This window comes from Temnothorax nylanderi, unplaced genomic scaffold (genome assembly GCF_030848795.1).
Source record: "Temnothorax nylanderi isolate EJ_2023f unplaced genomic scaffold, tnyl_v1.0 TNYL_tig0125_pilon, whole genome shotgun sequence".
Lineage (NCBI taxonomy): Eukaryota > Metazoa > Arthropoda > Insecta > Hymenoptera > Formicidae > Temnothorax > Temnothorax nylanderi.
The window spans coordinates 416,095-431,254 of NW_027249187.1; the positions used below are offsets into that span (position 1 = coordinate 416,095).

The 15,160-nt window shown below is 39.4% G+C and overlaps 1 protein-coding gene across 3 annotated transcripts in view; it reads left to right on the forward strand.

Annotated features, from left to right (window-relative positions):
* Window positions 1-159: 159 nt before the first annotated feature.
* LOC139776684 (protein FAM13B) overlaps window positions 160-15,160 on the forward strand; it is a 54,489-nt gene continuing 39,488 nt past the window's right edge. Inside the window, exons 1-2 of one of the 3 annotated variants that reach the window (XM_071713550.1) lie at window positions 160-809; window positions 12,704-13,513. Coding sequence is in view for 2 of the 3 variants with exons in the window: in XM_071713547.1 (XP_071569648.1) it covers window positions 14,247-14,387 (141 nt within the window). In the remaining variant the exon portion in view is untranslated. Of the gene's footprint in view, window positions 810-12,703; window positions 13,514-13,827; window positions 14,388-15,160 lie in introns of those variants that run through there. The other 2 variants (XM_071713547.1, XM_071713549.1) reach the window with 2 other exon arrangements.

A 15,160-nucleotide genomic window follows, 5' to 3' on the forward strand; every position in this document is an offset into this window, starting at 1 on the left:
GCGCTTCGAGAGAAAGGAAAAAAAGAGAAAAAAAAATCGAACGCGAGACGGCCGAGCGCTCCGTCGGCGGCGAGTTTCAGACTGAAACTTTCAGTGGCGTCGATAAAGGAGCGACCGAGCCGAGGACGGACGAACGGACAGTCGATCGGTCGGTCGGTGGAGTCGGTGGATCGGTCTCGTTCGGCCCTCTGTATGCGATTCCGTGGCTCCGAGTCCGGTCCCCTTTAAAACGCGCGATTGCGACAATATGGCGGAACGCGCACCCGCGCCGGCACCGCTCTGCCACTCGCAGTGACTCGCGCCCGCAGTATTTCGAATCTCGAAGCCGCGAGAAAACGCGTGCGGAACGCACGCGAGCGCGCACATACGAGTCGCATACGCGCGAACGCCGCGTTTACGCGTCCGTACATACATATATATATATATATATATTATATATCGCACACATATATATCTCCCCTTTCTAGCTCTCTTTCTCTTTCTCGGAAGTACTCCGATCTCCGATCTCCACGCGGCGTATCCCGCACTCCGGACATCTCGCGCTCTCGCGAAACATCACGCACACGGCGCTCCTCGGCGTCGACCTCGGAGTCACTTATCGATTAGCGTCCCGTGGCCCCGTGCTGGCGGCGATGTGCCACCGCGGATGATGGAGCTGACGCTGGCGCGCGACCCCCTCGTCGGCCAGGCCGCGTCCCCGCGACACGTTCGCCTCTGAGCTAGTGGAAGAGAGAAGTGCATCGCTCCGACGACCGCGGACGACCAGCGACAACGCTCATCCGTGCCCGCCCGTCCGATCGCCGTTCGAGGTAAGTAAATGCCGACGTCGGCGAACATTGTTACGTTGCGCGACGCGGCAACACGGCGACACGCCGAGTCGCGAAACCTGCGAAGACTTGCGTGACTTTTGCATGGAGATTATTCTTTGCGCGACGGCCGTCCTCCGCCCGGAAGAGAGAGCCTTCCGTTTCTCTCTTTCCCATCTTTCCTTCCATCGCGTAGCGATCCATTTCGTAGCAGGATTAACAGGCAGGATTAACAGGCACGCGTCTATGAGTACTTATAAAGTTATGCGTGAATCGGCGCCGCTGATAAAATGTAGTACAGGAAAAAGCGATAGTACAGCTAAAACCGCCCAGAAATGCGGTTGCAGCTCCTGTCGATTAGCGTCGTCCATTCGGCCGTTTTTAGCTGCGTTTTGTATATCAAACGATATGATGATACGCACAGGATATAGGATGCGTATTCGTGTTGTTTTAATAAGTTTTCGCAGTTTCGAGATAACGTTCTTCTTAATCGACGGACGTGTTTATCGCCTCGTATGCATTTTGAACGTGAGATACATTTAATCTACCATATTAAAATTTCTCTCTCTCTCTCTCTCTCTCTCTCGTTCTATCGATAACATTACTATTTTTAAAGAGCTGTATTTGTGAAAATTATATTTCTTGTATAATGTATTTTACGGTTAGTGATGAATAAAGAACAACGCGACCGCTTTTTTAAAAAGCAGGTGCGGATCTCGCAATGCGGCATATTTTCTTTTTAATCGATACATTTTTTTACTTATTTACGAGTCGACGGATTTATTGGACGGCGGACGGCGATGAACCCGGTGTTATTTCGATAAGAAGCCGCGCTGAGATATCGATCGAATATACTTATTACGGAGTATCAAAGTTGCAGCACGCGATTGTACGTATCGCCTATACGTTATATACGCGGGAAATTCCGCGCCGCGGGTGCTTTTCCGGCGATATCTCTCATAGAGCGTCAATCCCGGGACGTGAAATCGATCCGGATCACATCTTCGACCTGGATGCGATTTGTGTGTTTCTGCCGCGGTAGTCTACGGCATTCCTTTCACTTTGCTGACAACTGGCTCGGCGCCGACGATTGACAATCCCGCGATGACTACTCGCGCTAACTGTTATGACTTGCCTCCGAGATTCGCGTGAGAAAATCGAGACGACGGTTTCAACTTTCTCAGCGTTGGTTTTTCGGAATTTATTGACGAGACTGTCGGAATTTATTGACTCTCGGTGACCTCAAACGATAAGATTTGCTTTCCGCGATCCCGATCGCAACGATATTTTTATGTCGCGCGAATAATATATCTACGATTGTTGAACAATTTTTAGCTGAATAATTTCTGTCGTGAGGTTGAAATTTGAAATCATTTTATAACGTTTATAATAGTTTACAAGCGACTCACGCGGCTTGGAAAATAAAAGAAATGCAGAGCGAGAGATACAAAAGACATTTTTACAAACAACGTGATAAAAATTACCAAGCAGATTGGTAAATTTTGAAAAATTATTTAAATTTTCCAGATATATTTTAGTAAAATTAATCAAACATATTTTATATTTTAATGTAATAGATATTAATATTTTTTATTATGGTAGATATATTAATCAGAATAGCTCGCATAAAATTCTTGGTGGTACATGTTGTCCCACAACTACCATGATTTCAGTGTAAATTTTAAGAGAAAATTCTCTCCGTGTGGGAATTTCGCAATTCTATTTTCAATGAGAACTGAGAAGAAAAGAAGACGCGCGACGTTATTTCTCGCCGCGCTCTTCTAACGAACAATCGTAGATATTGATTGGAGAAAAATAATAGAACGGGTCCCCCCTCCCCCGCGGAAGGCTCGCGCGCGCGCGCTAAATGTTGATAAATAGTAAATACCGAGTAATCTCGCGTTCATTCCTCATTATCCTTGCATCGCGAGGCGTTATGTACAATCGATATATATGCATGTTATAGTATGAAAAGCTCGCTATTCAAGTGACGCCATAAGCATATGCATGTGCATGTGCATATGCACGGATATGATGCATGCGCTCGCTAGTTACGTGCATATGCGCAACGTTGCATGCGGGGTCATTGCCCGCACGTGTTCTATTCCCATCACTAATACATGAATGCTGACAAGGAGCGGCAAAGCGCGCTTCGGGGTGAAACAAAGTTGTTTTATTATTTTTTTTTATTCGCGAATGCGTAACATGTCAACACGAGGTAAGAAAAATCGCGGAAAATTGCGCGATTAAACGCGCATTTTTTATTTTATGGTCTCTAATTAAAATCGCAACGTAGTATTCAAAATCGCGAGAGCAACAATTAAATTATCGAAGTTTCAATAAGAAATTAATAAAGAAATTTTCCATCGCGTATCGCACATTGTAAAATTGTTTGCGACAAACATTATTTATTTTGTATCGTACAAATGGTCATTATATGGCTATTTTTTCTCAACAATCGAAGAAAAAATTTGCAAGCTCTTCTGTTTATTTAGCTATAATTTATTTAAGACATGGCACACAATTTCTGTGTGCCAAACAATTTTATTAAACAATATCTCTGATAATTATTATTTTATATTATTATAAAACTAAATAATAGAAAAACCGTTGTTCTGTCTTTTTTTGGTTTGATTAAAAAATTGTGAGGGCGATACGTTTTAATAAAATATGTTTTGCATCGTTACATTCGTAGTGTCAAATTATATTCAATTTGAGTCATATTTAACCATTTCTATAGGTCATAGGTCGCCACTACTCCTCTTCAATATATTGTTAATTTAATCAATGGAGTTAAAATAATATTGTTTTATGTTAAAATAATAAATATCGACACACATGATGGTTAAAAATAACAAAATGTTATTTAACTTAAAGTATTGATTTAAATTTTATTTTTTAATATTTAACAATGTGTGAGATGCCTCGAGCTATATTTAATTATACATGATAATAAATTGCGTTAATCTCTATATATAGATTTATTACGCTCTGAAATCTGTAGGATTTCTCGCTGTTTTTGTGACATTTCCTTTGGAATCGGAAACAAAAAGGGGAATGTGATAGGTGATAAAACTCCCTGCGGGAAATATTACGCAACGCAAAAGCATTGCTGCGTAGAATCCCGGAATGGTGAGGGGAGTGAAGTCACCTACTCCATTCATGGGATTCGTTGGGTTTAATGGGGTTTCGAGGACGTATAGGGAGGGCCGGGAATCTCTTTCTGGGGAAAGGATCTGAAGTTGAAGGTCACGCATCCCCTCGCGAAAAGTTACGCGCTTCGAAACGCAATCGATGCCGGACACGTTGCATAGAGAATTGTGCTGAAAATTTATATATTTACATATTACATTTCTAAACGCCATGCAGCTATCCATGGCGCATGGCACAACGTTACGTAACTTTAGCGAGATTTACTGCAAAGAGCTTTGAACTCTTTAATATCATTCAGTAAGTTGATAAAAGATTTGGAACGACTGAAACTCAACAATAAATTCTCATAGATAAATCAGTTCAAGATTTGATAAGAAATTTATGATCGACCGTGAGAATGCGACTTTTGAGACGTCTTAGCTGTGCATTCGTATAAATTTAATCGCTAAATCGTGAGGAAATCGTGATGTGATTAATTAAATGAATAAGTAATTGTGCTCATCAATTAATAATTAATTAAATTATACGTCTCTAGAACAAGCATGATTTTATATTCAAGCGATCAAGGTAATTTGTAGACGATGTGATATCGATTCAATCTTCAACCTTATTATATTAAATTAAACTACCTACTTTACATAGAATCAAAGAATGGATATAAAAAGTCGACAAATGTCGTAAATAAGAATTTTAGAAGAAGTTCTTTTTTGAGATTTTTTCATACGAGTATTTATGCAGTTGAGAAATATACTTATAACATATAGAAATGTGCAGAAAGATATTTTTCTTCTTGAAATACAATATGTGGCTTCTCGTCTCGCAAACGTTATGCGAAAAATATAATAATTTTTTTCCATACTTTAAACGTAAATATAAGGCATCGTCGAAAGTGTATATCATAACGCATAAGGGGCGAGCAAATAAAATCAATGGAAAACGGAAATAAAGAACGGAAATAAAGAATGGGGAAATAAAAGTAAACGATGAAAGAAATCCAGTATATGGAATATAAAATACGAAACACTGCAATTTCAAGCGTTAATTAATTGCGTGCTCTCGAAATAGCGATGCCCCTCATGACGACTGCCCTCGGTGCGCGTTCCGACTTCGGTGCATCGGTGAAAACGTGGGTCGTCTCGACCGTTCATGTTCGAGATATCCTATGCAGAAAATAATGCGCAGTAAGCATCGTCCTTCCGCTATACCCATCATTTCCCCGCATGCCCTTTTCGGTCTTCTCGCAATGGGAAGATATGCTTATATTATGCATTTCCATCGGGCGGACTCGTGTCGCTGTTTACCCACATACGCGCGTCACGTAATCGTCAACAAACCCTCGGGCAACCCTCCGCGACCAGTGGCCGACCTTTCCCTCTTTCTCTCTATCTCTCTCCCTCCCCCATCCTCTCAATCCCTCCTCGGCTCGCTTAGATTCTCGATCCTTCTCTCGTTCTACCCCCTTCATCTGTCCTCCTCCACCTCGCGATTCACGTGACCGGGACAGTCTATTGATTCCTCGAGGGTAGTGCATGCGCCCTCGTGCACGCGATCTCTGCTGTCAAGGGGTTTGTACACGATGGAGGGGACGAGTTTGGAGAAAGTCCCGATGGAGGGGATGCCGACGAGGGCGGAAGCGGGACAATCGGGGAACGTAGGGTGTCGAGAAAGGGACAGATAGAGAGAAAGGGAAAGATAGGAATAGAAACTGAAGTCGGTAATGGTTTTTATGTACTTTTATGATAGGGTGAAATAAGTAATCGTCCAAGTTGAGCCGAAAAAATTGTAGGCGTTATAAATAAAATAAGTAACGGTGGTTCAAACATGCATTGCGTAAGCAGTTTTATCTTATGTATCGTAAATATTTGATTCGCTGGCTGTTACACTATTTTTTAGATTGATTATTTATACATCGGTTGTCTAAATAAATTAGAGAATTTTAATTATAGAATCTTTAATTTTTGAAATCTTAAAAATCTCTTTCAAATATAATAAAATCGCTGCAATTAAATAACCGTATTTTTAAGTAGATGCTTCTCTGCACATGTATACGTAATTATCAATATTTCAAAAGTTATTATTGGCTTTTATTTTAAGTGTGAAAATTATTGTTATTTAACTGACGAGAGTATACATAATTATCAATAATTCAAAAGTTATTATTGGCTTTTATTTTAAGTGTGAAAATTATTATTATTTAACTCAAAAGATTTCTTGCGTTTGCAGCATTTATCATTATTCATAATTGCTATTACTTTATCTCATTATTTCACATTCCTTAGATTTAAAATTCCAATATTTGTTCTATCCCCAAAACTTCTTAACGTTAATTTAGATTTTGCAATCCTTGCAACTCCAATTTTTGTCCCGCTCTCACCCCAGCTTTTTAACATCAGTAACGAGTTAAGGAGGGTCCATTCGGGAATCCAAAAAATTCAATCGGATTTGACGCGTGCTCGATGTGAAATTCGAGAATTCCCTCAATCCCCATTGCCGACGGGGAGGGAGGGTGGCGCGGCGGCGTGCTCAAGCGCTAGTGAGGCGGTCAGGGGTTGCAAAGAGGAGGGTTGCGCGGAGTAGGGTTACGAGGAGGAGGGTGGTGATGAAGGACGGTGGATGGAGAGAGAAAGAGAGAGAGAGGGCTATCGAGGATCGCGGCGGAGATTCAGTCTCATTTGTGTGGCGTCTGTGTCGCGGTCAGCCTCTTCTTTTCGGGTCGGTCGTCATGACTTCCCTCATCTCGCATATCATCAGGTACAATTGACATAACTCACGCGTTACACATTCAAGTACGTCTCTCCTTTCGAAACGACGTCTCGGTCGAAATGCATCTTCGGCTCAGCGCTTTTTCGCGAGAACGTTACCTTAGTCTTGTGTCATTAGTCGTTTATGATTAATTGTGCACAGAGTGTCCCGGCGGACAAGTTTGAGATATTTCGACGAGTGATAATATCGGCTGTCATGAGCAAAAAAAACAATTTCTGTGAGCGAGATTGAGAGTGGAAATTTCTGTAAGATTGAGGAAACGCGTTCTTTGCGCGTCAGCGCGCAAGATGGTGAATTGAAAATAATAAATGATAGACCGTGATCTTTGTTTATCACTTTTTATTATTATTCGCAGTGCTTATGTGTCGTCACTTGCTGCGAACTCTTCGAAAATATTGTCGTTATCTGAAGTATTGACCTTTTGAAGTATCTCCGTGATACTTTGCGCACGTTGGAATAACATTTTATTGTTGAACTTGTTAATGCCAATGTAATTTTAATGTTTTAATGGAAAACTTTATATTTTAAAATTAAGCTACGAAATCCTTCGAATCAACTAGACTTAATTCTAAATCGATGTTTCTAGACAGAGTTTGTAGAGGGTGGTTTCTGTCTGTTTACCACCACGAGCGAACGTCACAGTTTCGCGAAGTTATCAACGTCAGTTAGCTCTAATCACAATTAACGATTCTTTTCTCGTTGTCGCGATCGCAAATGATTTAACGCCCGTTCGTGTTAAATGCGGTTAGTTTCGGCGAAAACTAATTTACTACTACAGGCGGCAGTCTGATATCGATAACTGCGCAAAAGGCCGAAATTGGTGTTAAGTGCAGAAAAGCTGTTGCAGCTGTGCAAGCTACGCAGATTTTAAATCGGATCAGCTGCAGCTGGCACATCTCTTCGCGTTATTTCATTAATATTGCAGGTGAAATTATAATACTCACAATTATGACGTACATATTTTTTATTATATGTAGAATTGTAATACAGACAAAAATTATTTCTCTATTAATTTTTCATTATTTATAAATAAAAATCACAAATTACAAATAGAAATTTTATAAGCGATTAGCCGAATTGTCTGATGACGTCGTTCTCGAACCAAAAGTGAATCAAAATCCTTGAGAGATATACCTTCATGGTAGCGACTATAAGGAACATTTCTTTACTTCGTTCTGTATTTCGCTAATGGCAAAGCGAATCAACTGGAACGCGCGAGCGGAAGTGGCCACGGATCGTTATGTCACACTTGTCGGTACATTGAGATTGCGTTTCGTCGCGTGAAACTATAAATGACCTCGATAAACATCCGTTAACCCGGAAAGGCTATAGAGGGTACCATCTAGAGACAGATCCGCGCGCGAAGTATCCGTACGTTTTATGCAACTCACTGTAAAACATTTTGTAATGTAATTTTAGGACCAACTATTATAGGTGTAAATTTCCTGCGTCTATATAAAAATTTATTTTTTTTGGAAAATAATTAAACTGGCTGTACCAGTAAATTTGCAGAAACGTTTAGGTAATAATATTTTTTTATTTTTTTTTAAATATTTTTAAATATTTTTAATATTAAAAATTTTTTTTGAAGCGCAAAAGCACTACATGACATGGCAGCATTACGGGTGGTAACGCCATTTCGTGTATCGTTTTTACTCTATTTACGTAATTTTACACACTGTTTTTACAGTGTATGTGAGGAGGGGTGAAAGCTCTGCTGGAGGCCGATCTCTTTCACGCGTAGATATAAGAGCGAGAAAAATATTCGCATCTCGGAAAACGTGTAAACGCGCGACACGTCGTCGACCTGACGGAATTCGATTTCTTCCCGATGGTTACATAAAAACGTGCGGTTGTTGCTAAGTGCAACGTACTCACCCCCGTTCTCTCCCCCTCGACCGGGGCGCAGGTGCAAGGGTCGTGGCACAATGAACTAGAAAAACGAGATGCGAGGACGCGAGGAATAAAAGAGCGCGCGAGAGAAGATAGAAATATGAAATATATAAGCGTTGAATTTGAGAAATAAAATTCTCAAAGGTACGATGATACGAATAAGTGCGTCAAGAACTCTGGAGTGCATCGTGTCTGTAATTAGCAATCTGTAATCAGCAAGGGGTTCTTTTCTTTTGCTTTTGAAAATTTGCAAAATCCGCGTGAAATATTCATAACTCGCGAGATATTCTTTCTTAAATTCCTTTTTATTGCTTATAGCGAAATCCACCTCGTAAAGTGGCTTTTCCGGATTATGAGCTTAGATAACAAGTTCTGAATTTAAAACGCGAATGAACACAAGTCGCTCCTTGTGTTTTCTCCCTCGCGTTTATTTCTTATTAAGTATTCTCACATTTCTATTCCGATAGTTTTCGCAGGAAATAAGGAACGAATGCGAAGACTGTTGTCTGTACTTCTGCCTCGAATACACGATTTCTACGTGAACTGCGTCTCTCGCGACGTTTTGCGAACAGGTGCATTCCATTTGATCGGCACGTCATTAGCCTGAGAGAACGCCGCGCCGGCTCTTCCGCCGTACGAAATTAAACGTTCATTCCATTTACCCTCACGGGAAATATCGATCGCAGACACCCTACGCGGGCATGCACCGTTGAGCTGATGCACGCACGATATTTCACGAACGAGCGAATTGATCGCCTGCGCACGAATCTTTCCACTGCAATTTTCCGCTGAAAGTATTAGGTCAGTGTTCCCAAGCGGGTTCCTTATTTTAAACGTCGATAATATTTAATCCATATATCAAAAGACTATTTAATTATTATACAGAAAATCGATTTGTGTTTCTACTAATATATTAATTTTTAACTTACAAGGATTAAATAGTGAACATGTGCCGGAGTATTCTGTCTTAAAAAGAAATTTAGCTGTGAAAAGTTAAACTTAATTTTTAAAAAATTTTTGTTAAAATTGATTGGCGCAAACTTCGTAATTTTTTATTTATCGATTTAAGGAGGTTCCGTCACTACAAAAATATGCAGCCAGTTTCATGAAATTTTAATATGTTGTTCTGGAATGCAAAATAGAATTATGTGAATTTTTGGGGAATTTTTCAAAACGGGACGGTGAAAAATTCCCAAAAAATTCACATAATTCTATTTTGCATTCCAGAACAACATATTAAAATTTCATGAAACTGGCTGTATTTTTAACATAGGTTCTTATGGGAAATGACATATTGCACACCTTCAGAATGAAATAAGTGCAAGAAAAAATGCAAATAATAAGGAAAAAAAAATATGCATATGTAACTTAATAATTTACAAATAAATGAGTGAAAGAAAGGAGAAGGTTACCGCACATTTCGTAGAAAAATTAATTATTAAAGCATAAATTGCTTGATTTTTCGTCTGCTAGACTGCCACGATCGTGAGCAGCTTCACGCACTATACACGCGGCGACCAATCAGAGCAATCCCCTTCATTCCCACTACTTCAAACGCTAGTGCGCTGTTGCCAGAACCCCCGCGTCCCACTACTCCCCCCGATGAAGCAACCGAACCTCCTTAATGTTTTCCATTATATGTGCGATTTGTTGATTACAAAACTTGATTACTTGCGCTTGTCAATTTTTGCTGTGTCTTTGAATTTTGAATCGGAATCTTATTTATTCCGTCTTATTTACTGAAGAAGTTCTCTACTTAGCGTAAGTATGAGAACAAACAATCACATTTTGCTGACACTGCATTGCTATAACGGACGCAATATCGCTGAATAAATGGATATGTTGTACATTTGCGCGTAGTTTCTGTATTGAATAACGCAGTTCGGTACGGAACATACTTGAGAAGTTGGTAGAATAGTGATGTAACCCTTTCCGTGCTTTCGTAGTCGTACCGAATCTTCTCTGCAATTCGCGAGCGCTGAGTATACCACGATTATATAAGATTCATGAACGATTCGCAGGTTGTAGAATTTTGCATGCCAATATTATTATTTTTATTGCCATAAGGCTCGATCTTGTAGATAATTTAAATGAGCATTAAATGGATTATTATGTAACGTTGCTAAACTCGTCGAGCGCATTTTCCGCGTAATTATTCACGAAAATTATATCTCGTTTCTCGTGTAACACGGCTGTCAAACAGTTTAGAGAATTGCGCGAAAAAGCCAAGCGGCTTACGCAAATTTCATTCTCGCTCGACTGTAAGCTGCGCGAAATCCCTCGTGTCGTTTCGACACGTATACATCACAGGAAAGGAAATGAAAGACAGTGTCGCGATACGAGTGGTCTATATCTTTATGTAAATCAATTTTTTTTAGAAATCTTGATGAAGGAGATAAATCTTAGAGCCCTTTGAAAATGAAACAGTTATAATCGAGCGAATAAAAAATGCACTACTTCAAGACTTTGAAGAAAAATATTTTATATTTATATAGGTATATATACATTTTATAATGTTAGATATGTTTTAATAACCATGACAAAGCATTTTAATTAATAATAACTTGATTTTTTATGGCTTTTTCAATCAATCGTGCTACTTAAGTTAATAGAACATTTTAATAGAATTTCAATATATAAATATTAAACAAAAGTTTCTTTCGTTAAATTTACTTTACTTGTATTGAAATACTCGCTATATATATTTTATAACACTTGTAGAAAGAAGGCAGTAGTGTCTTTAAGATGACATATAGTTGTTACGAGCTTGGGATGACATTTGTTGCAAATGAGCAAATTATGAATATTAATTTAATTAAATTCGAGCATCACGGACGTTAATTTCATAAGCTATCGCGTGTACTGAAAAGCTTGATAGCCACGATTAATTACGTACTCTTCTGCTGCAAAATGCATTAACATCGACTCATCGCCGTGTCTCTACAAAATCGACAATGCTCGTGGTTCTCGCTTCATGTAATAAATAATGATAAATTAATGTAAATTCGACAGAAGCTTGATTTATCTAGAAGTCTTTTACATATAAATACATTTTGACTGTTATTTCATATCGCTAATATGAAATTCAATAATAAAATGTTTAAATTTTTTACCATTGAATTAATTAAAACGGAGATTTGCATATAATCTCGTTAAGCATCTTACGTCACGAGAAAACTATTTATACCTGCAAAAGTCACATGAGACGCGTTCCTCGATTTTTTCCTCAATCGCGATGCATATTTTTCAAACACGGTCGCAGTCGACAGAGACCGCGACACGCTAAACGAATCAACGGGCGTAATCAAATTGGACCGTGTTACGCGGTCGATTCAGAATTAGGTGCGATTCTATGGCTTCCACGCGTCCGAAGCACGCAGAGAACCAAGAGACTATTCTAATTCGTGCAGCTTATAATTCTCACAACATACAGCATAAGAGGAATACTTATAAAAGTTGACAAATATTTTGACGATAGAATACATACGAATTTGTTCTTCTATGTCAAATAATTATTTCTATCTTCTTTATATAAACGGATATCAGTTTGTACGGGAAAAAATTATTCGCTGAAGCACATTGCAATATGTGGGTTGTTTCTTTGTTCAATCACCAACATGTATTCATAAGTTAATGATCTATTATGCTTGTCAAATAATTTATGCATAATGTAATTATGCATGTGCTACATACTACATATCGCGCACGCAAAAATAGAATGATAGCCTTATATATAGACATAAATCATTTTAAATATATATCACGCGTCAAGAGCTATTTTATTATAGCTCGTTATTAATATTAATTTAAGCGCGCGTTAATATCAAGCAGGCGGAAAGGATTAAATTGATATCGGACCAAAAATCAAATCAAGTCGAGCCCAATATTTCCCACGCGAGTAAAATCGAGGCCTAGAAGATACTTTACTTTAATAAATATATTCACTATACAAAAAGTATCTAAATTCACATATTTTAGAATTTAATGCGAAAGAAGCTGTTTACAGAAGGATACGTTGATCTTGAAGTATCTCTTCCGCAATTAGTGGCAAATCCTTTATCCTTTTCATGTTTATTTTTTGTTTCCAGAGCGCAGCGGGTGCAGTAAGCGCCCGAGCAGGAGGTACGTAGACCATGCCAGGGCCAGGGGCGGAGTGGTGACCTAGACCTCATCCCGGCTCCGACCCTCGATGCTTACGCTACGGCTGGTGTCGACTCACTTCCTGAAGCAGCCATAGGCAGTGCCCTTTGCCTTAGAGAAAGGGCTCGATGCGATGTGCCGTGATAGGGACATGAACCCAGAACTACTAGTCGAGTCGTACGATCTCCGCTCAACGGCGTCGCCGTCGCCGTCGTCGTAAAAAGTAAAAAACGAAGAAAAACACACACGGTTGTTCGAAATTTTCACGCGCACGCAAGAAGGACTTTTTTTCTTCTTCGACGGCCCTTCTATCTCTCTCTCTCTCTGCTGCGAGAGTCCTTTTTCGCATATATACATACATACAAACATACATACACACCCCCACGAGTCGTTCCTTTCCCTTCCAACCACGAAGACGAACAAGAACGACTTTCCTATTTTCGTGTTATTCCAAGATAAATTAAAATCCCGACGAGAACAGAACGGGCTACTCTCAAGCGAGGAAGTGTGTACACGGTCTCGCGTTCGGTACTCGGTACTCGGTACTCGCGGTATTCGGCATAAATTCGTGATCCCAGTCGCCGGAACTGGCCGGACCGAAGGAGCACGATATTCGTAACCCGGAAGAGACAACATTATCAGTACATACTCACGGCGAATCCAGCCGAGGGGACGACAGGAGGGAGGGGCAAGACGAGACAGCTGCCACGCTGAGCTCAGTGTACTTCAACCTGTGGAGGATCGCGAGAGAGTGCATTGTGAGTGTTTCTCTTTAACACCTTACATTTGCATATTTTATATGGTTGATACAATTGTGCTTAAGCGAACAATTATGATGTGTATATAGTTAATGAGTAATTTTAACTGATCGATTATTAAACAGCGTACAAAGTGAAGCAAATAATGATTTTAATCAAATTAGATGTACAAAGTCCCTAATCGTATTTTTCTATTGTTAATTTATTTAATTTATTGAGACATTAAAAAATTTTATATTTACTTGAAATATGACATAAGATATGAAACTAACATTAAATTATAATTGATGCTTCTTTTTATTAAACTTTTCGAAGATGTATAGTGATATATTTAAAATGATTAAAGTATGATAGCTCAGTTATATTATAGGAAGTACATGATGACCTCGCAAGTGCCTTACAAAAAATATTTTCTTTTTATTAATTAATTAGAATATATCTATAGAGATATAGTAAAATAGAGGAGTAAGCACACTTTATAATCTCTCATGTCTTTATCAAAGACTTCTATACAAGAGCATTGGTTTTCTGATGGCAAACATCCAAAACGTCTGGCGCGATTAAAAAACGATACTGTGCAGTAATTTTCCAATGTGCGTCACAAATTTGGCGTGTAGGCGATTAAAACGGATTAAAAGCCGCATATTTATGTCACGCGCATGCAAGAGTCCCGACACGTCTGCCTCCTCGGTTACGTAATCAGGAAATTTTGGCACAATTTTGGTGCAAATGCATGAGTAATTCGGTTCGCGTGAAATTTCTCCGCATCTCCCGCATCAGTCGCGACCGAGCATCATCGGCGAGCATCATTAACCGTCTCGTAATCGCCCTTCGAAACTACGCACCTTTCTCTCATGCAAAAAGGGACGACAAGGTAAATTGATCGACCGCGATATCGGTTATCGGTGCAACGGTCTCGCGACGAGTTATTTTCGATAACATACTTTGTGTCGTTGGAACTTACGTCGCAAAAAACTTATCTGTTCGAGAGAGCTGGCAATTGCCAGCAAAGACTTGCCCGGTTTCGATGAATATTTTCTTTTGCTTTTGCAAACTGAAATACACGACTTGAAGGAATCGCATTATAAATACAACACTTTGCAATAATAAATAATTAAATCAAAGTAGAACATCTCAATTAAAAGTCAAACGCAAGAAGTATAGAAATATTGTGCCTGAAAAAAGAACAATATTAAGAATATTGAGAATGATTAATGTATCGTATTTGTTACGGAGATGTTACGGCGCGATAGTTTATCAACTCGTCTTTTTATTTTTAAATATATATGTTGAAGGATGTTGATGTAGGAGCGAGGACGACGACATTTACGGTTCATCGATCTATTCGAATGGAGCTTTTCCTGTGTTATAAATGCGCGTTTCTCGTCACGCGCCGCTCATCGATCGCGCGCTTGCAAAAATATTGAAATTACTCCCACGATTGTTCCGCCAATGTCGGTGCACTGACGTGCTGTGTTTCCTAGCACGATCGTGCAAATGACACGGCAGTTACCTCGCGTTAGGTCGATATGAAGCCTCCAATCTTCCGTCCGAAAAGAGATCAGTAATTTTTTTCGGTCCGCATTTATTTCTGAAAAATACTTGTATCTATTTAAATTTATATTTATTATCCTCCAATATCGGGAA